This window comes from Grus americana, chromosome 1 (assembly GCF_028858705.1).
Source record: "Grus americana isolate bGruAme1 chromosome 1, bGruAme1.mat, whole genome shotgun sequence".
Taxonomy (NCBI): domain Eukaryota; kingdom Metazoa; phylum Chordata; class Aves; order Gruiformes; family Gruidae; genus Grus; species Grus americana.
Window position 1 is genome coordinate 50,893,964 of NC_072852.1, and position 22,734 is coordinate 50,916,697.

The following is a 22,734-nucleotide window of genomic DNA, read 5'->3' on the forward strand; positions in this document are numbered from 1 at the left end:
AGAACTTTTTAAGATGACAGTTTAATTCAGTTTTACATGATTCCCCCTGTTCCCCAGTCAGATTAGTAAACACAACCTTTTCATTTAGCAGTGAATTTAAGCATGTTTGAATGCATGGTTTGAAATTCTGGCCCTGCTGACCTAAAAAGAGTTTAGGCATTTTTTGCAATGAGGCCAAGATTTCATCTGGGGCTTCCACTGGAGAAAATCAGTATTCAGCATCTTCTAGAAACAGGACTGGTTTTGCCAGCCTTGGCAGTAACTGATGTTTCACATATTTCAGGGGATCTGGAAGGTAAAGTCAAGTGGTTGGACAACTTTCAGAAGTTCAGGCAGCTGCAAGAGGTTATAATTTGGCCTCAGGTCTGGGATCGTGACAAGAGATTCTTTGTCCCAGAGGTAAGTAGGGTTTTTTAAAGGACATTTTTCCTTGTGAGGAAGGTTTAGTTTCCTATCTATCTTTATAGCATGATCTAAAGTTGGCTGGTTGTCTATATTCTAGTTACTGGGGATGGCTCCGCTCTAACAGGAGCAGCCGCAGCCTGAGCACTGCAAACACCGTAGCTGAACATGCAGGCTGTGCACGGTGCCTCGGATGGCAGCACGGGTTGCTCTCCGCTAGCATCCAAGAGAGTACGATCGTATGATCCAGTAGGACTCTCCAGTATTTGCTTTTAGGGGGCAGAATGAAACAGGATAGATGTAAGAATTTCTAATTTGTATCCTTATAGTAGTAATAATTTGCCTCTTTCACTCCTCAAGCTGAGCCAAAGAAATTTCTATTTACATTTCAATAGCATTACAAAAAATTACACAGCGTACCTAGGAACACATGCACCTTTCTGCTGTGGTTACTCCCTTCTCCATACGGACAGACTTTAAGCAGCAATATGGTAACATCATCAAGTGGATCTCACCTCAAGGATTATGTCTGTTCACATGCAGGGCTGCAAAAACCATTAAAGTCACTCCAGAAAAGAAAAACCCAGCTTAACATTTCAAAAGTGTAAATACATTCAAGCAATAACCATGCTGAAGAAACACAGCCATTCTCAGTTATTAGCTGTGTGATGTGTTTAGCCTGAGATAAGAGCACATGCGCGCTCAGTTTAACTGCTGGTTGCCTCCCAGTTCATCATCAGATATGCAAGATTCTCCATTCTCTCTCTCTCTCTTTGTCTCTTTTTTGGGTTAAGTGTTTGAAGCAAAGCTTAAGAGAAAACAGCAGTGAAAACATTTTGTCCTCAGCGAACAGACTTCTCCTTCATGAAGGGAGGCTAACACTAGCAGGTAATGTCCCTAAATGTCCTGGTGTCAGGAATTCGCTTAACAGAATCATATTTTGTTATGGCAGGTCCAGAACGAACCTCTGCAACAGTATTTGGGCAGGTGTGGGAAAGAAAAAGCAAATGTACAGCTTGTCAGAGAGAGACTGAGAAACAGCTAAACCGCCAAAAGGATGAGTAATCTGCATGATTGTTTATTGTCACATCTGGATATTCAGTCTGCCAGGTGCTGAAGAAATCAGCTCGACTGGCCAATGCCTGCCACTCAAAGGGAGTGTTTTACTGTAGAATTCAAGAATGTGGCAATAGGAAAACAGGAAGCTTAGACTGTCCTATACAAGGTGCCCCATGTGCCCAGGGGCTGATGTCAGCATACCTCACCTCTCTGGCATCGTATCTGCTATGTGTTTCATTGAAAATTACTGAAAAGTCCAGAGGTTTTGGTATTTTTATTTCATGCTTCATCTCTGCTAAGAATGTTGTTTTGATGGATACCTTGGAACACGAAGGTGTTATCCTGCCAGGTGGCTTCCCGTTTATGAACAGAGCACTCATACAACACGCCATTAACTCCACAGGTAGCACAGTGGTCCCACACAAGCACGTTGATTTCTACAACACTGCTTGCAGCTGTCCATCACCCTGGCAGAGGAGAGACTCACGTCTCCAGAGACACAGGCATCATTTTGTAGCAGGGCACAGGTTGCTTGCTGGGGAGCTGCTGCAGAATCTCTACCTGCACAGGAGAGAAGGATTTCCTCCTTACATGAGCAGGAAAGCAGAGCCTGGGCAGTTTAGAGAAGACCATTATCTGAAAGGATGTGTGCCAGGGCTGTAGCAATGATTTGGCAGAAACGAGCACAGCCCGTTTCCTTCACCACCTTCTCAGCAGCAGAGGTGAAGAGAATAAGCAAGCAATGCTTTCTGTCTCCCACCACCATTATTACTTTTATAAAGGGAGCAGCACAAGGGACACAGTCCATTTTTCAGTGTCTTTGTTTTCCTTTTCACATGAGGAGAACTATAGTAGCAGATGAGAAGGCACAACATGAGGGACATGGAGAGCAGAAGAAAAGGTGATGTTTAGGGAGTGGCAGGCAGAGAGGAGAAAGAAAGCCACTGAGTCCTCTCCTGCCAATGCTTCCCTCTGCACTCATTGCTCTCTTGATAAGACATCAGCCCCTATCATTACCCCTTATCAGGAGGTAAGGGTGGCCATCGGGTGGCCATATTTCTTTCTGCAACACATAATTAGAAAATGGAGCAGGAGGTATGAGCATAACTCTTACCCACCAAGACAGCCAGCTGCCTGCAATCTGCAATATAAAAGTGCCTGGCATTTGGCCACTTGTCTGGATAAAATATCTTTCAAGACAAAAATGAAATCACAAGTCGAATATAACGCTGCACAACAGAAAGAAGCATGTCCTAAAGTAACCAGTCTAAACAGACTCGCACAAATTTGGTGTTAAGGTGAATTGTGCTTGTTTGAATGCAACTGAGATCACTGAGACCGCAGTTGCATGGTGGTTTGTCTGGGGGTTTTGGGTGTTTGGTTGGGGTTTTTTTGTAATCCTGTAATTGAGAATAGGAGCAGCTGAGACAAGTGGGTTTGTTCAGATGTAGGAAGAGAAGGCTCAGGGAAGACATTACTGTTGTCTTCAACTGCCTAATGGCTGGTTTTAGGCAGATGGAGCTAAAGGCATCTTGAAGTTGCACAGAGAAAGGATGAGACATAAGAATGCAAGTTGCAGCATGGGGTATTCCCCTATTAGATATTTAGAAAAACTTGTTAACAATTAGGGTGGTCAAATATTCGTACAGGGGACCAGAGAGGTTGCAGAGTCTCCTTTCTTGGACATAAGTAGTTGTGTACTATGTTGGAAACCATGTTTCTTTGTTAAAAGCATTTTGTAAGATGCAATGATTCATAGATATGCCTCATCTTAGAAGTGCTCCTTAAAATAATCACACCGTTAAATTGATTTTTTTTTTTGTTTTTCTCCTCAGAAAGCACAAGACTCCTTGACGTCTATCTCTTCCTATTCAATGATTTCCTATTAATTACCAAAATTAAACGTAACAAAAAGGTAATAATGGAAAGAGATATACATGGTTGCAGTTATGCTGTTTAGATTGGTAAATATTTTTAATGTGTTTTGGAAGATTGATCTAACAAGAAAAATACAAGATGACTAATGGGCATGAAGACTGGGTGATACTTCCTTATGCAAATACCAAACCATAACACTGATTCAAAACCCTGCTTCTAGGCTCAGCATGTTACAGGAACACCACAACAGGCAGAATTTACATTACAAACCTTAATATTTTCCCAGTGTTGTTCTGACGTGCTGGATTCCTAAAGCTCAGAAAAGTTTCAAGAATGTAGGAAGTTTTCTAATGCCACCCTCATGACTCAGTCTAGCAACCTGAGAAATTTTTATCCCAGAGATATCAGAACTGTTGGAAAGAAGTGGAAAGAAAAAAAAAAAAAGGAAAAAACAGATGGAAAGCTGGTTTTATTCTCATTTCCAGCACAGTCTGTTTATGTCGCCTCTCTTTGCCTTGATTTCCCCTACTTTAAAATGGACATAATGACTCTTTTTAAGAAAGTTACTATTGATCAAAGATGCTAGAGAGAGAGTTCTATAGATGATAAACGTATGTGTTTAGGCCCCAAAAAAAGGCACTGTGTGACCGGAAATTCCTAAAGCTTCAATGTAGGAGTGCATCTAGCTAATCAAGTTTATGAAGCTGATGTAAATTAAGGCTAAGTGGATGTGTGCTAAATCTCAAGAAGCTTGTGTCTGATTTAAAGACTTCTTGGGTTTTTTAAAAGAAGTGGGTGTTCTGCTTTTGTAGGAGATAGAGAAGGCATACAGTGAGAGATTCTAGAGCAGCAGCACCATCCCTTAGCACTGGGGAGGGATGAAGGGAGCAGGAATTCAAGGGACCTGGTGCCCGCAGGCAAGTCTCTTTGAGGGTTGCCCCACATACGTGTGTTGGTGAACCTTCTGTGAAGGGCTGCAACCCATCCGTAGCCGCAGTAATTCCGTGTTCTACATGTACGTGAGGGGAGATGGAGAAACACACTTCCAAGGAATAGAGAAAAAGTCCTGCTGGTAAAATAATGCGGAGAAGGGACAAAAAAAGACCTTTGAACACCTTTGGCTGTTTTCTGCCTGTGGACTTGTGTTGCGTTTCTACTGTGGCTTTTTTAGTACAAGGTCTGACCTTGCAGGAGAGCTCCAGGTACCAATGAGTTTTTCTGAGGTTCCTCAGGCAAATGAGCTGTCTGAGTACCTTTGATCAAAGAAAGCACATAATTTAGGGCTGGTTAGTGCCTATACCTCATGAGCAGATGGCAGACAACCAGCTAACCAACTTCATTTTCTATTCCCAGAAATACGGGGGCTCAGACACCAGCTTAATCCCTGTCTGTCGTTCCCTCACTCCTGAGCTGCAGTCCTTCATAAGAGAGGGTGGGTTTTGCACAGTCCTAGACCAGCCCATCCCTCTAGACAGACTGACACTGAAAAACATTGACCCCATCCACGTTACAGGTATGTGCCCGCGTGCATTTGAACACCTTCATAAATACCACCTCAATGCATTGGGACACGCTCTGTCAAACCCTGGGGCTCTTTCCCAAGGACATTTTATATTCCGTACTAGTTATACAGCATTTTTTCAGTAGTCTCACTACCCAACACCCCAGCACGCTGCTCTCCTGGGTGTCCTCACACATGCACAGCAGCAATTCTTGAGGAGGCTGGAGAGGACATTCACCTCCCGCTGCTGCTCCTACTCACCTCCCCCCTGACTATTGGAAATCACCTGCCATACTTCAATGCTTCTTTGCTCGCAGACATGCAAATGCATCACCAGGGGAAACCGCCCCAATTAACACCTGCTGCTGTGCCCTTGGGTAAGGAGGGGAGGAGAACTGACCCTCACAGAGAGCGACCAGCCTTACCCTGCCAAAACAACAGCCCTGGAGTCACCAAATCAGACCTTGGGTGAGGGAGCAGGTGTTAAAAATCAGACCTCCTCTTGGTCTGAGCCGCTCATCCAGGTGCTCACACACCTCAGTCTAACACTGCCCAGATCCCAGGAGCCTCCTATATCAGAGAGAAATACAAGAAATACAAATCTCCAGGCTCCAGAGCCTGTCAGCCCTCCTAATTCTAAAGACTGGGAGGACTAGGCTCAGGGAGCGGAGTGCTCGTAGGAAATCAGTAGATGAGGAACATAAGCCTAGAGCCGATAAAATTTATGATAACCTTGAAATATATTCACCCAGAGTAATTAGCATTCAGCATCAACGCTGACAGGAAATAAAGGTAAGCAACAAAAGGCAAATGACTAAAGATGAGATAAGGGGATGAACACAGAGAAGAATAACCTGCTTTTAAACATACTCCAGGCACTGTCTCTCTGCCTAACGAGTCTCCCTACCAACCCAGAAGAGATGAAGGAAACACAGTGGCCACCTCTCACTTGCAGGTTGGAGGGAAGGGCAGCCCCACATTCCTGCCTAAGCCCAGACCAGATGCAACATCAACAGCTTCTGGGTGCTAGAGAGGGTGGTGCAGCCACCCTCCCGTTTGCACATACAACATTAGTCATAAACGGAGATGGGAATAAGATTTTTTTTTTATTTTTTTCCAATCCAGCATTTGCTACATTCAGAGATTTCTAGCCAGGGTCCTTCTTAACCCAGCCGCAACCAGCAGAACAAAGTTATCTGCTGCATCCCAGCCCAGGCTCTGGCCACTGGTTATGGTCCTTCCTCTGGACCTCATTGCCCAAATTCTCTCCCATATATTCCTACCAGCTTCATTACAGCTGTAGCTATGGCAGTCTCCATTCCTTATCTGGGGCTTCCAAGGTGTTACAAGACCACATCCCAATACAGGCTCCCTTGGAGTGGGACACAATAAAAATAGTGAGAAAAATTACTGATCTTCAGTTCAGATTTCCAACATTTTGTGTAAAACAACAAGCAAAATTTCCAGTGTCAATGGAAAATGTTCCTTTGCAGGAAAAAAAAAATATTGTCAGGAATGTGTGACCTTGGGGAATGCTGCCAATTTATTTGCAGTCTCAAGGAGACTTTTACTACTGGTGGCAGTAGAAGATTTGTTCGCATGTTCTCAGGAAGGGCAGCCTGTGACTTGTAGTGATCCATCGCATTAATCAAAAATGAAACCCTGATTTTTAATCTATGAAGTACTTTTGCATCCATTAGTTTGCTGACTGTTTATCTCATTTTGGAAAGAAACATACCTCAATACAAGGACTAGAAATATATATATATATAGCCATCTCATAGAAATACGCTTTTGGCAGCAGGCAGGAGACTGATAATTATGCAGGATAATTCTAGCCCAAAGCCTATGACATATCAGCGAACGGATAAGAGACATAATGGTGTGCTCACACCACTGGGAAGCTACCCTAAAGGCAGAACTATCCACGAATGCCAGGACCTTGTACAAGAGATGTAAATTTACAAGTAAGTGTAATAGTAGGAATCCATCTCTGAAGATAGCAAGCAACAACATACTTTTTGATTAGAAATTTCTTTTTAACATCCTGCTCTGGATTTAATCTTTGCAATTACTTATTATTGTTCCACTAATAATGCTTTACAGAAGTTTGAAGGAGCCAGACCCACCGGTATGTTCCTGTATCAAAGACTGGCAATCTTTACAGCTACAGAATTTCTTTTAGAAAATATTACTGAGAGCTGATGCAGAGCATTGCCCAGAAAATTCATATTTAGAACTGTAAAGTTGTATTTCCCATTGACCACAGACAGACAGAAGGCATGAGTTCTGAAACATACCTTCTCTGCTGCTAAAAATTTCCACTGCTAACTGATTTGCTGCAGTAATTTAACCAGTCTGTGCTCCACTTTCCTTTTCTATAAAACTAGGATTTATATGACACTTTATCTTCCAGAAATATTTTGAGGTCTGACTGTAGAGCACTTGGAAATGCTTGGACAAGCAGCGTTACACACCAGCAAGATATTCTACATAGTACAAGGGTTCAGAGCAAACTATGTGAGCTAGAAAAGTTTATCAAAAAGATACGTCAACTGTAGTACACTCAGAAAAACGCTGCCTTGTCTTGGCAGCTTGAGGATCTGCGCTCCCCTCGGGCTGCGAGGGTTCAGGAGCAGGCCTCCATCTAGGCCCCCGCTCGCAGGGAGGCAATCCCGCACCCCGCTCACGGTTGCTTCGCTTACGGCAACGTCGACTCCAGCTAAAACAAGCGAAGCCACATGAATCCAGTGCGTTATAACAGGTTACTGTGCCCTTTTCCTTGCCACAACCAGCCCACCCAAGCACGCCTGCCGTCTGCCGCAGGATTTTGGCTGCCTGAAGATGCTTTCCCCTCCTCTTGCCCCAAGCTTGCTTGGTAGCAGTCTTAACCCACCCCTTCACTCTGGACGTGCGACACTGCTTCTTGTCCCCTTGCAGGACAACCTGCCCCATAACGCCCAAAGTCATCTGCAGGACCCAGGAGATGCTGCTGTCACAGCCAGAGTCACCAATTAAGTTCTGCAGAAGTTTGAGAGGAACCAAAGGGCCCTGCGAGACGTTGCTGCTGGCAGCCAACGTGGGGCACCGCGGGCAGCAGCGATGGCTCATGCACATGCCCCAGGGAGAGCCCAAACCCAATATCAGCCCGAGTGCAGCCACTTCCCTACATAGCAGCCGTCGTACGGACCCGTTTGAAATAAAATAGAAACGTGGCCTTTCTCTTTAATGTTTGATATTTGTTTTTCTCCAACTTCAGTTATGATTTAGTCCACTTTGAACGGAAACTTCTCTTACTGATCCTCAGCTAGACTCAAAAGCACGTTAGCTGTGCAATGATAAAGGAATTAAAAATAAAACAAATGCAAGCAGAATTAACTTTTTGAAATAACAAAGCTTCCTGCACAACAAAAAACTAACCCCATCAGGGTGCATTGCCCTATTAAGAATCATAAAAGATGATTACATGCATCATTTCTTCAATCATAATGAGACAACATGATATAAAATTGGACTGACAGCTGCATGAGGGAATTTGTATCATTTCTCCATATTTTTCCACAGTCTTCAGCCTGCGAAATGCTTTCCTAATACAGCATGAAAATAGGTATCGTCAGTGCATAGCAGTCTTCTTGCTACAAGCTCAGACAGAGACTGCCAAGGTAAGCAGCACACCTTTTTTTCTTCTCCAATTACACAACTGCACTTTCCCTAACGGAGGATCTCAGCCTAAAAGTGGCTGTGCTGTGCTAAGAATCTATTACAGTCATGACATTTGACCAAAACCAAATCAAAACAAAGTAACACCCCAATGCTCTGGCTCACACATTTATTACAGAATTTTTGCTGTTGAACATGTACCAATTTTATATCAGGGTTGAAAGCAGGTCATATTCTTGTTGAAAAATGTCTTTTCTGATTGCTAAAAAAATATACCATTTCTTGCATAACAGAAATGAAGATGGTCAGCCCCTCCAGAGAAGTCAACACCAAAACAACTCCCCACACTCAACTCATATGCAATAGTACTCAAATCAGAAAACTGTATCATGCTCATCTATGCACAACACACATCTTGCAATTTCAGATTGAACAGATGGTATGACTAATTCCACTGTTATATAAATTTACCCCTCATTTTCACACATCACATTTCTAGTAACAGTGCTGTATATAACATCTGAAAGTGTGGTACGCACTTCGCATAAGTATTTTTTTCTCATATAAGTTCAATTTCATTCTCTCATACCTAATGCACAGAAATTTGACTACCACTAATACTAATTCTTAAAAATAAATTGCAGTAGAAGGACTTTTTCATGGAAAAACAATGAGTGACTTCTTTCCAAATCACTGGTTAGTACTTGAAATAGGTGTCTCCTCAAGAAGTCATTACCTTCTCCTGTTACTGAAATATTACCTTTCCCTTCCAAAGCTGCTGTCACACTAGGTGTCTACCATCTTCTCAATGTCTCCCAAATCCAGTTTATCAAAGGAGAAGACCCTGCAGTGAAAGGTTCTTTTCACTTGGGTGTGGTGGCATTACCGCATTTTGTTGACTTTGGGTGCTCTTAGCCCTAGGCAAGGTAGACTTTCCAGCACTAGTTGAATGAACTACCTTACTTCAGCTCCCAAGAAGCCCAATCTCAGCATGATCAGTATCTTTTTTAAAGAAACTTTGCTAGCCATGATGAGCTCATGGGTTTAGCTGACGTGATTCTAGAGGCAGAGAGGAAGATGATCTGGGTAAGACTGATACTGGTGAGGACCGTCAGACCAGGACCTTGAGCTAGCAAAGCTGTATCGAAAGGGAGACAGCAAACTGAATGAAGCCCTAAGTGCCACATTCCTGTTGACTCGTGCCAAGCAGAGGGCTCTTACGTTGTGAGCTGCCTCTTAGATCCCCTGATGTTTGTGAGGTGCCTGCCTCGGCTCCCAGATCCCTTGCGAGGCCCAGGCTCACCCTGGCTGCCTGCCTCTTGCTGCCATACTGCGCTGTACCAACCGCACAGGAAGCGCACGCAATGCGTTGAACGTAGGTGCAGGGAATCCTTTGCCCGACTCCCACCTCTCTCTCAGAGACCCAATACTCAGCAGACCCGTGAAAACACAGACCTGAAATACGCTGCTGTCGCTCATTCCACCCATACCACTGTCCTGCCCTCTGTTCTCTTCCCCCTGTCCCCCGCTCTCCTCCCTGAGCCTTGAAAAGCTCAACAGTTTAAATCTTGCCTACTTGTCCACTACAGCCTGGCAAACCCCTGAGTAACCACCACCACCACACTGCACAACAGACCCTCCTCCATCGGCAGCTCTGGGGGGACCAGAGCAACTGCCCCGTGCCAAAGCTCTGTGCTCTGCCAGGCACAAACAGCTTGCCCATGCAGACGCTTCGCATGTCTTCTGCTGGGACTCCTTAGCCCTGTAGGTCATCCAATTTATCTCTCCACCTTCCTATTTTTTCAAAGCAACGTTTTAACCTGTTCAGGTTATAAACACACACAAGAAACAACCAAATGGGTCAATAACAAAATTTATGAATCCTAACGTAGTATGAAGTAGAACAGGCTGCCCCTTCTCATGCGTTGCTGCTCTTTGCATCAAAGCTCAGTGTCTCTACATGCACTACAGCAGGGAGAACAGCTCCTGACTAGGCAAAATAAAGACCCTGGGGTGGGAGAAGCACAGCTAGACCTTAAGCTTGTATTGCTACCAACTAATTAGTAATGTCTAATCATAGCAATTCAGAAACAACTCAGCTTCTGCAACCCAGACTATCTGGACTAGCACAGAGAAGGAAGTTACATACTTTAAATCCATTTCTCCAGCCATCAGCCCCTGCCCTCATACCTGGATGACAGCAGATATAGAGCTGAATGCTGTCAGTGTGATGCTAGAAACTGAAATTCACGTGGCAGCACACAACAAATCTTGAAAGGGGACAGAATAGCACTGAGCCTGTCTTAATCAGAGGAACAGGGAGCCCAAACTGCAGGGACAGCATTAAACTAATAAATACTACAAAAAAAACAGGTGAAATAGCCTGCAGCAAAGTTCACCATTACAAGCAAACAAGACCATTAAAATCCTACCTTCCAACCAAAAAGGAAACCTTCACTGGAAATCTGTGGCCCGAGACACAGACTCCAGCAGCGGTAGTGGCCTGAACAACTGGGAGAGGCTCAACTCTGGGATAATTCATGTTCACTTCAGGAGTTATAAGTATGGGCCTGAAGAAAAGCTAAATGAAACTAAAGGCTTTGGGTGTTTATGTATCTGAATTACTGGAACTTTTTTTCTTACATTGTCTTGGTTTACAAATTATTTTTTCTTATTACAGAAAACATGGATGTCACAGATAGAAACGGCAATCTCCGATTACATCATGCAACATGAAACCAAGAAAAGCACTGCTTTCTGCTCCCCAACTGAATCCTCTGAAATTTAATAATGTCAGAACAGCACTGACAGAGCCAGTGGAAGACTACTGCGGTCATAACACAGTTATTTCTTCCAGCATGCCTTAAGTTTCTGAAGTTAACATATTTCTGACTTGACTAGACAGAAGTGATGAGTTTTGACCATGTGATGTAGGAATAAACTGGAGGGGGAAAATGAGCTGTGCAACAAATGTATTGCTCTTGGATGCTCCTTTGCTTCAGCTAGGGGAAGGTTTTGGCATCCAGGGAAGTTTTAATACAGCTTGTTGTTTCCTAGAAAGCAGGACAGGTTAAAAAACCCACATTAGTGAGGAGAACTTATGCACCAAAAAAGTCTAGAAGGGTTATTCCAAGACCATGCAAACTGTATTAATAAATTTCACAAAATTAAAATTGTATAGCCATAGCTCCCTATAGTTATGCCTCTCTACCTACTAAACTATAACATCACAAGATGTTTTTTGCATTAAGATTGAGCTTGTGAAGGCAGATCAGTAAAAGCATATATTGTGTTGACTCCCCATTAATTTTTAAAATGAGATTATTCAAGTTTCTTTGAAAAAGGTCACAATTACATATAACATTCGTTTAAACTAGAGATGCTACAGAACACATAAATATAAAGAACAATAGTGCAATGATGCCCCACTTTCTTGGGATTTTTTTTTACCTGAAGTTTTTCACCACTTTCAGCAGATCTGTCATTATGCATTGTTTACACTCATTGCAGCCTTTATATTTCAAGCTTGCTTCACAAACTTGAGTGTTACTTTTGCATTAAACCACTCCATACTTCAGCTCTATCCCAGATCTGTGGTTCACATAGCGTGTGTGCCCCTGGTAGTCACTTTTTCCCCTCCCTCTTTTTGAGGTACTGGAAAAGAATCATAGAATGGTTTGGGTTGGAAGGGACCTCAAAGATCATCTAGTTCCAACCCCCCTGCCATGGGCAGGAACACCCTCCACTAGACCAGGTTGCCCAAAGCCCCATCCAACCTGGCCTCGAACACTACCAGGGATGGGGCATCCACAACCTCTCTGGGAAAACTGTTCCAGTGCCTCACCACCCTCACAGAGAGATGCAGAACATCCTTAAACTGCCACAACATTCATGCAGGTTACCACCACGGGGGGAGGGTGCTCTCACCAGGTTACCTTGGCTAATCCCCTGAGATTAGCCACAGTCAAGAGAGAAAGGGAGACTTCCCTGAAGCCATTCTTAAGCATTTCTGTCCCTTCTCCCACTTTCTGTGCCCAACTAGCTAGTCTCCCTCAGTAGAACAGCTAGCCCTTGGAATATCCCCATAGTGTCAGAAATTACTTCGGGGGAACTGAACACAGATGAGGACTATGCTGAAGAATGTAGGAGTGCCATTCCAGCTGTTCACACTACATTGAAGAATGTAGGAGTGCCATTCCAGCTGTTGGCGTTATTCACAGGGAAGTCAGCATTCGCTTTGCATTCACCTCTACTCCACGGTCGAACTCATCCAGCTCCGCACGTCAGGATACAGTGGTACATTTCATCCACTCGAGCCAGTTCGCCCGTACACACAAGCTACGATCTGGAGGCTGTATGTATGTATGTATGTACTTACCTGGTTCAGCATCCTCCAGATGCAGCCCAGGCCGCTGCGGTACATGTTCCTGCTCTTCCCCCTGCACCTGTGATGGGCAAGTTTTTGTCACAGCTTCCTGGGAAAGGAAAAGCCACCCAGGCTCCATGCCAAGCAGTGAATACGTAGGGCAGGAGAGCAGAACAGAGCGGAGAGAGCAGATCTGCTCCAGGACACCATGCAAGCTGCAAAACCTTAGCCACAACTTGGCTTAGACAGCTGTGCTCCATCTCCCCCATCCTGAGCTCAGCTGCACTATCACAGCCTCCCCCTTCCACCCCTGGTGCCTCACCAGACCTTCAAAGTACCTTGAAACCAAAGCTGGTAAGACAGAAAGATATTTCAAGCCCAGAGAAGTCACACTTGACAGACTAAGCTCTGGGCTTTGGGCACCAGCAGAAGGGAGGGGGTGTTTTACTCCTCTGTATATTTTTTGCCAAAATGACCTTCAGGCATGTCTGCTCAGTTTACCAAACAACTAAGCAGTCCCAGAGATTCAGTACTTCCAGGAGGCCAGCACATCTCCAAGGAGGACACCCCAGGGCTAGGAAGTATTCACACACACACTGTCTTCAGGGAGACGTAAGCTCAACAGGCACTTCTGTGGTCTGGAGAGAAAGTCGCCTCAGAAAGCAGTCGAGGCAGAAACTAACTTCCCAACTTCAACTGCCTTTCAGGAGATCTCTTCTCTCCGTCCTCCTCCACTGTCTACAGTGTCCCATGGAAGATCTGCTTCAATAGCTAAACATTGTGAATGTCCCCGCAGTTCAATAGTGCCTTTGTCATGGGGCTGCTCTCACACACATTAATCATCTGGCTTCTCTCTGCAACACAGTTCCACCCTGAAAGAGGTTTCCATCTCACAACTGAGACCTTCATTAGCCTAAAAAATTAAACAAGTGCTACTTCCAAGTCTTCCAGTTATGCCATTTGTTCGACTGCACTGAATGCAATGCCTGAACACCGCCAGTGAAAAGAAGGGCTTTAATTGAACATGAGACACCCAGCAGCCTTCCGCAGTTATTGGGAATGGAAAAATTATTTTGAATTTCACTTGTGAAAAAACAGAGTTGAAAAACGGTCATTATCATTGCCGCCTCAGGAATGTGGAAGCTTCTGTTGCAGCTCCCCACAGGTCTAAGAAACTGGAGCATTTAGCTTGTTCTCAGATGCGTGGCTTCCAACAGTTCATTTGTAAAATGATATATCCCCCATTTCAAAGTAGCTTTGCCGTCTGAAGTGGGGCAAGGTAGTTTTGAATGACAGAACTGGTCTATTAGAAAGGTCTAATTTATTTTTTTATTGTCGTTAATCATTCCTTTAACAGGTTAGAAAACAAAAATGACATTTCAATAACATTTCATCGTTGTTTATACAGAACGGTGTATGCATGGTGTCATTTTCTCATCCAAATCGACAGCCACCTTCCAAGTCGCAGAGTTTAGGAATTACAGTGCACGCTGGACTAAATTCTTTCACAATGTAAGGCACAACTACATGATCACAAATAGTAAACACAAACACTGAAAACAGAACTTAAGAGAATCAAACTTCAATTAAAAAGAAACAAAACTGAAACACACTCATGCAAAAAAAAAAAAAATCATCTATCTACACCTACCAAGATGGTATAATCCAGTTTAAAAGAACTGCAGTACTCTGTAGGTAAAACTGCAACAAAAGACTAGTATAATACATTACCTCTAGATACTGGGTAAGAACTTAAAACTTTTTCCATTTATATTTTATACAATTATACAGAAATTAGGTTGCATGAGCAATATTCACATCTGCAATAATAAACTGAGCATTAAAATCCCAAAAAGAGGCAAACAAGACAATGTGATTTGTGGCACGCACCCATTACAGAATACCATTCATCAAGTTCACATCTCGAGTACTGAAGAAAAAATAGACTAAATTAATGGTACATTTGGTGAATGAGCCTATCTATAGCCAAATGACAAAGCTGCATACAAAATTGTTTTTACCCAGCAGACCGTGATTATGAAAGCTTCTGGTTATGATTTATTTCCTGTCCAGCAGCTAGAGTTTGCAAGATTGAAACTACAGAAGTTAAAAGAATACAACAGAGTTTACGATAACTTGAAACTACTGGATACTTTCAAACACATAAAAAAAAGGACTTTTTTTCCTTTTTGGTGATAAACTTGCAATTTTGGCATTCATGATAACTTTTACATAACATGACAGTGAGCAAACCTTAAATTGAATTTCACGCTGAGAGGTAGTTTAAACGAAATCTTATGTAATGGCATCAAATGGTGGGGGGGTTATGATTATTTTTTTGGTGATTTTTTTTTTTTTTCCCTTTTCTTACAAAAGTGACAAATCCTATACAAGCAGCATTTTGGACGCATTACTATAAAAAGTTCTGGTATTTGCTAACCCAGCGAGACATTCTTTTAAACATCCCTTTTGTGCCAGGAATCAAGCTTTCGTGTGATACGACAGAGTACTTTGCCATAAAGCCAACAGCAGGAGCCTGGACCTGCCAGCACTGGCCTGTTGACATGTAACGATGAACCCTCTTTCCCAGCCCTCTTTACCCAAAAAAGGCAGGAAATACAGATGAATTTGTTTTCAGTTTAGGTCACAGGGGAAAGAAAAACTGGAAAACATGCCTACCAGGCTTCTGCTTTCATAGTAACATTGATCCAAAAGGGTTAGCAGGGCTTCAGTAATCTTCAAATGAGCAGATACTCCTGTATCTGCCGCACAGCGAGTGCATAGTACGTGGTGAGCTACAGACAAAAGGTAGAGTTTATTACAGTAACTAGTACCTATCCTCTTCATTATTGTGATCTTAAGTGGCATCTAATGTTCTCTCTATAGATGCAAACCTCTTTATTCAGTGCCCCTTAAAAAAACCAACCAACCAACCAAACCCACCCAACTGAGTTTCTGTGGAGGGACTTTACTATCCAATTATTGCTGGTTTTGAAAAGTACACCACTTAGTGCTTTTGGAGAGGCTGTGGTTGGACAGTAATTTTAAACTTATACTAGAAGGGGTGCTGAGGTCAAGACTTCAAAAATTAAGAACTGGATAACTGGCAAGACTCCTGAAAATACATAAAATTCATGTTTTCTCATTCTGTAATCTTAAAATTAAGCTCTACAAAGACAATGTGTGCATGACTACATGTTTTTTGTTGTTACATGTGTTCTCCGAGAATGATGGCATTTTTGGTACGACAGAACTATGAGTGCAATTCTCCTTACTTAGCAAGGGACCAAATGTAATACAGTGAAAAGTCCAGCTGAAAATAAACCTTCTGTCTATTGATTACAGCTTACACATGCAATGCCAACGATGCCATTCCACCTACTGTAGATTATATTCAGTTAGACAGCAAAAAGTGCATAGTGCAAATGACAGTGTTGTTTCCTAGTCCTCCAAGAATGAGAGAGTGGGAGGGGTGGTAGTTGGAGGAGTAATTTATCAGTTTCAACATATTCAAACCATAGTATCATTCTTCTTGGCATAGTTTATATTCTGTTTGAACTTAAGCTCCAGCAGTTTTCTCTCTGCCGCTGAGTACTGGTCATAATTTTTTTTTTAAGTTTTGCAAAAAGCATTTGTTCCCACTTTGCATTTAACTGACATTTTACAATCCGGAAAAGCACTTGAGTTTTCCAGGTCCCTCCTTTGGGGATGTCACTTCTCTTAAATCTAGCACGAGAGACTCAATTGTTCTTGCTAATGTAATACAAACATAGCAAGGTTACTTCATGCTTCTGCTCCCCAATCCCTTCTTGCTTCACTAAGAAAGCTTTTCCAGTGAGGATTCACAAATAATCCTAATAATTGTCCCAAAACCAACAAAAATAGTTATTCATTGTTCTTGTGTACCTAGCGCTCAGCACTCCATTGCAACTTGGTTACTTGAAACCTTCCAAAAACAGAGGAAAAAACCCACACTGTACCCTAGGAGCCTCGGACTCTTGTGCCAGAGAGCGAAGCCAGCTGAAAAACGAGATCCCTCTAAACCTCTTGCCTCTGTTGGAAGCTGCAGTAGAAAATTCCTTTTGCCTCTCCATTTGCAGACAGCAACGTTTCCTACTGTGACTCATTAATTTTATGCTCTTTGCTCAACCTTTGCAGAAAGGGGAAGATTAGTGGAGGGAAGGAATACATGGAGAGAAGAAATAAGTAACAGTGAAGCAGAGCCAGCTAAGATCAAAAGCCTGCCACTGACTTCTGCAACGCTACCTGCCTCCAGAGGGGTTGCATGACAGAAGTATGAAGTTTGTATCGCTGACGTGAGGCCAGAGTAGAACAGTAGGATTTGGCATTTTGGAGGCTATGACCCAATGGACTGTGGCTCTTTGACTGGGAAGAGAGGTGATGTCTCCAAGATATTAAAGAACCTCTCCCCACCCTTAAAAAGACTATACTTTACACTTTTCTGTAGTTTGTCTCAGCCCACGTAGCAGCTGGTCTTTCATATTCTGCTCCCCTAGCGATTCCGAATGTGGATGGAGTGTCCTGCAGAGGGGACAGTTTCAGGAACAAACCCCACACTTCAGTGTCCCATTCCTGATGCCATGGTAATGGCTAGAAATCAAAGGCAGCTTGAGGATCCCACACATCCACCGCTTCAAGCACCGGTTTTACCATTGTTTCCACCTCTTGCTCCGTAACAGCCTCTCCTCAGTGAATCAGAGCAATCTGGTTCTTGCTAGAGGCTGTTAAAACACATCACTTGTGCATCCTCTGGTTCCGAGGCTCGAGTCTCCCATTTTATTAGTGTTTCCTTCTGTTCCTGTGTTTGTAGTCTGAAAAATCTGTGCATTAAACTATTTGGCCTGGAATCCTTTAACTCAGTGTGGTAAAAGTTACCAGGTTTTTTTTACTAGGTTTTCCTATTATTTATATTTTAAAGCAGTGCAACAAAACCCACACATTCCTACTGACAATATGCCCATCAAAACAATCAGACTCTGCAAGCAGATTTGTAAATACAAAGCTTTTCACTTTCCAGTTTCCCTTATTATGTCTCTCATAGGTCATTTTACTAAGCTTAAGCACAACTTCCAACCTGGCAGTGAGGCCGAGAGCATTATAGGGTCTATTATACCATCAACTTATCATAGAATCATAGAATGGTTTGGGTTGGAAAGGACCTCAAAGATAATCTAGTTCCAACCCCCTTGCTGTGGGCAGGGACACCCTCCACTAGACCACGTTGCCCAAAGCCTCATCCAACCTGGTCTTAAACACTTCCAGGGAGGGGGCCTCCACAACCTCTCTGGGCAACCCGTTCCAGTGCCTCACCACCCTCACACAGTAAAGAATTTCTTTCTAACATCTAATCTAAATCTATCCTCCTTCAGCTTAAACCCATTACCCCTTGTCCTGTCACTACACTCCCTGATAAACAGTCCCTCACCAGCTTTCCTGTAGGCCCCTTTAGATACTGCTAAGCCGCAATTGGATCTCCCCAGAGCCTTCTTTTCTCCAGGCTGAACAACCCCAACTCTCTCAGCCTGTCTTCATAGGAGAGATTCTCCAGCCCTCTGATCAGCTTTGTGGCCCTCCTCTGGACTCGCTCCAACAGCTCCATGTCTCTCCTGTACTGGGGCCCCCAGAGCTGGATGCAGTACTCCAGGTGGGGTCTCACAAGAGCAGAGCAGAGGGGCAGGATCCCCTCCCTCGACCTGCTGGTCACGCTTCTTTTGATGCAGCCCAGGATTACGGTTGGCTTTCTGGGCTGCAAGCGCACACTGCTGGCTCATGTTGAGCTTCTCCTCAATCAACACCCCCAAGTCCTTCTCCTCAGGGCTGCTTTCAATCTATTCTCTGCCCAGTCTATAGTTGTGCTTGGGATTGCGCCGACCCACGTGCAGGACCTTGCACTTGGCCTTCTTGAACTTCATGTGGTTTGCACAGGCCCACCTCTCCAGCCTGTCAAGGTCCCTCTGGATGGCATCCCTTCCCTCCAGTGTGTTGACTACACCACACGGCTTGGTGTCGTCGGCAAACTTGCTGAGGGTGCACTCGATCCTGCTGTCCATGTCGCCAACAAAGATGTTAAACAGTGCCGGTCCCAGTACCGACCGCTGAGGAACGCCACTCAACACTTGCCAACAAATACAGACCAGCATAAAAGAAGGAGCATAAGATTTAGCAATGGAGTCATAAATTTACTCCAGTGAAAAGCTGTAGAAATCCTGATCTATTGCTGCAGACTTAAAGCTCAAGCATAAAAGCTTCTAACCCAGCACCGTTCCTCCAGATTTTAACAACCCCTCTTTCTAAAAATATGTATTTATAAAGCATTTCCATCCCCTCAAGAAGCTGGTCATATAAATTGGTCAGCAAAAAGCAACCTTCAGAAATCAAGCTGGTTTTGCCCCTGAAGGAACTCCAGGCCAAGGCTTAATCTGCAGGCAACGAACCGCACTGCTTCAGCAGCCAGTGGAGTGAGGTGACTCTGCTTGTCTTTACACAAAGGCGTTCCAAAAGGCTGAATGAAGAATAACCCTACTAGAGCTTCTACCACTTCCTCTTTACTGCAGAGCGCTCTCCCCAGCCTTCACACATTCCCATTCAAAAGCAAAAAGCCTGAACACAAGTGAGTTTTTTAACCATTTCCCTGGTTCCCCGAGAGATTTCCATCTTCCTCTGCCTAATGTGTTTTGTCTCATGCACTCACGGGAAGCTTCTCTCTTCCCTCTCAAAATCCCTTCTGCTCCACATGGTCGTCCTTCACCCTGAGAGCAGCAGGAGGCTCCATGCGTCACACAACAGGGCAGAGCGTATCTAGGCTGGAGCACAACTGTCACATCTCTACCTTTCCCACATTTCTGAAGTCATGTGTCAGACAAAGAAAGGCTCGAAAGCAAACTCTTCAGATTTTCTCAATAAATAAGCAGAAAAAAGACTTGCAGAGGCAGAGATTCTGTTCATATCTTCTATTCAAAAGATTCTTATGCCAAACAGTTACACTGAGAAGGAGAAACAGTGAGTCCAGAGGCTCTGCTCATACAGAATTGTTGCAGCAATTGTTTCTTTTGAGCAAGTAACTCTCAAGTTCGAACCAGAAAAGCAGGTCAGTATTTCACATAAACCACAGTTGTACCCCAAAACTCTTTTACAAGAAGAACCAGTTACATAATTCAGCTGGCTTTTGGGAAATAAGAATTTAAGAAAACTCCTTGAGGAAGACTCCTTGAGGCTGCAAATGTAGAACTAGACAGGTAAGCTAAGAAGGGATATGAAACATATAAATCACTAGTTCTGGAGAAGAGGTATTAAGAAGTTTTTTCACTTCAGAGCTAATCAGGACTAGACATTTTTCATAAAAGAGACTTCTTCATTCACATATAGAGCTGTCAATAGATAAAAGCAAACGAACCTGCCTAACGATGGCTAAGCTTCCATCATTATGACAGAATTTGATTGCTTACCTCGGGCAAAAAGTAGAGAAATTCAGGACACAGTCCTTTTCTCTGAACAGCTGGTACAATTTTGTAAGACACAGAAGGGCTCAAGGTGGGGAATTTATTAGGGTATATTTAACACAAAGGGTCCCTAAATATTGGAAGGCATAACCCGCACTCAGAAGAAATAACCTTAATGATTTTGAAATACCAGATACAAAGGGAAGAACAGTTAGAGACAGGCAGGCAAGAACAAACAGGTGTAAATAAAACAACAAAAAAGAAGTCTGGAGCCTACATAAACTCTACAAGAAACCTCTGTTGCAAGGACAGAAAAGAAAGTATGAATAAATATCTAAAGACATTGGCCTCTTATTTAGAGCTGTTTGTCTTATAACTAAGCCAGTAGCAGGAGATTCACAGCACTGTTCTGAGCAGACTAAATCATGATTAACATAACATTTAAGACCCCCCTGTAATGGGGGTCAGAAAGAGCAAAGGAAAACTGAGGTTTGTTAGGTATAGCAGGAGTTCAGCTTCTTCCACCAAAAGCTGAGGGAAGGGAGAGAAGAAAAGGTCAGATAAACTGCAGCAGTCTCAAAAAAGACTTTTTCTCATAGGGTACTTGGTGTGGAAGGTCTGGATGTCTCTTAGAACCACAAGGGCCTCTCAGGGCTTCCAGGGTATGGGCAGGGGGAGAGATGCGCTACGGGCTACTACCAGTATTGTTTGCCTTTTAAAACCCACATATAAGGACTTCTGGAATATTAAAATCCATCCACCAAATATGTAAAAGTGAAATCAATCAATATGGGATGGAATACTGTAATGTACCGTGTAATATTCCTACAATGCCAGCTAAACTTTGTCTCATCACTTGTTCACACATACTCAGACACACACACACACACAATCTACGCAATACACACAATCTACGCAATACAGTATGCGTAAAGATGTTCCAGCATCCAAGCGCTGTAGCTGGATAAGGGCTTGGGTGCTGATACTACAAGTTCTAAGTGGGCAAATAAAACTGAGTTGAGTCAAGTGCAGCCGTTACCCTCACTGTGGAGTTCGAACTTTAGAGAGAAAAGTCCAAGAACCAGTGATAGAAAGAAAACAAAATCACAAGGGGTTATAAAGAACATCAGATATGCAATCAAATGCAACAATCATTTACGCTTTTACAGCAATATTTGATACATAAAATCCTCACAAGTTTTTGCATCTTCCTTTTTCTTTGAAGGAAACAAGAATAAACTGCAATATCACATAAACGCTGTTTCTCTTGAACAAAAAAATAAAAGATAAAAAAATACATTGTTACTCCTCTGTTTAAACTTTATTTACAAATAACTGGATATTTCTAATCTAGACATAGAAGCTCTTTCCAGGATAAATGGCAATAAGCTATATGGATGATCTGAGCCCATGTCTCACAAAAAATACAATAGTTTTACTTGGTATCAATAAACATTTTAAAATATACTAAATTTTGCCAAGTGTTACAATCATTGTCCAAACTGAATAGTAGTCTGAGTGCTGAACGAAGTGCATCGACAGAAATTATAGATTTTAGTGTAACATTTCTCTGTCACTCACGATAGCCAGTCATCCTTGCAAGTCATTAAAGCAAGTATCACAGACTCGGACAGGCTTCTTAGAGGAAGGAGTTAAGGCATTCTTTGCTGAGCACTCAGCACAGAAGATATTTCCACACTGTCTGCAGTGGTGCTGTGAAAGAGAAGAAATATACGTGCTGAACATCAGTGACAGGGAATCAATCACTAGTAGAGATCATTATCTTGTCAAGTCAACTCTCGTGGTTCAAGTTAGTTTGAATCTTTAAACAGTAGTTACACAGCACACAGAAGGGCATAGGACTAAATCCTTTCTAAAAGGTATAGGAATAAAATATTCAGAAGCACTTCACTGAGTCAGGAGACCATACCAGTTTTGGAAGTGAACTGGTTGAGGTTCATCCTCCTCTTGAACTTGTTTTGGTCACATAAAACATGTTGTTCTTACATGGAACGACCTGCTTTCACATGAGAAGTACCCTTGAATCAAAGGATCCAGCAGCCTTTGTTCAAAGACTAACCAAAGCAAATCACTATGAATAATGCAGGACAGGGAGAGCCACCTAAAACCAAATCAGGAAGCACTGCAAAATTAACCTCATGAATATCCTTCATCTACTTCATTGCCAAGTCACTTGTTGGAGGGATGGTAATCTCTGGATGAAGGGCAGACCCTGCCAATTGAAGGATGCTAACATCTTAGCTGACCACAGCTGTTTTTACAAAGAAGGTCTGACTACAGACCTAAAACCCATCCAGTTGTTTCCTCTGTTCCATGTCCAGCCAGTGTTTAGAAATTAAGTCACAAAGCATCGGATCATGTTGATGCCTCATATTTCCACATATATC

General features: G+C 43.0%; 2 protein-coding genes across 3 annotated transcripts in view; one reads left to right on the forward strand and one right to left on the reverse strand.

The window, feature by feature from the left end:
- PLEKHG7 (pleckstrin homology and RhoGEF domain containing G7) overlaps window positions 1-11,288 on the forward strand; it is a 34,189-nt gene extending 22,901 nt beyond the window's left edge. Inside the window, exons 12-17 of the mRNA XM_054801620.1 lie at window positions 284-399; window positions 1,197-1,290; window positions 3,297-3,376; window positions 4,693-4,852; window positions 8,405-8,502; window positions 11,181-11,288. Of these exons, the coding sequence (XP_054657595.1) occupies window positions 284-399; window positions 1,197-1,290; window positions 3,297-3,376; window positions 4,693-4,852; window positions 8,405-8,502; window positions 11,181-11,288 (656 nt within the window). The remainder of the gene's footprint in view (window positions 1-283; window positions 400-1,196; window positions 1,291-3,296; window positions 3,377-4,692; window positions 4,853-8,404; window positions 8,503-11,180) is intronic.
- Window positions 11,289-14,177: 2,889 nt separating this feature from the next.
- EEA1 (early endosome antigen 1) overlaps window positions 14,178-22,734 on the reverse strand; it is a 77,816-nt gene continuing 69,259 nt past the window's right edge. For both annotated transcript variants that reach the window (XM_054826651.1, XM_054826642.1), the window contains one exon: window positions 14,178-22,039. In XM_054826651.1, the coding sequence (XP_054682626.1) occupies window positions 21,917-22,039 (123 nt within the window). In that variant the 3' untranslated portion in view covers window positions 14,178-21,916. The remainder of the gene's footprint in view (window positions 22,040-22,734) is intronic.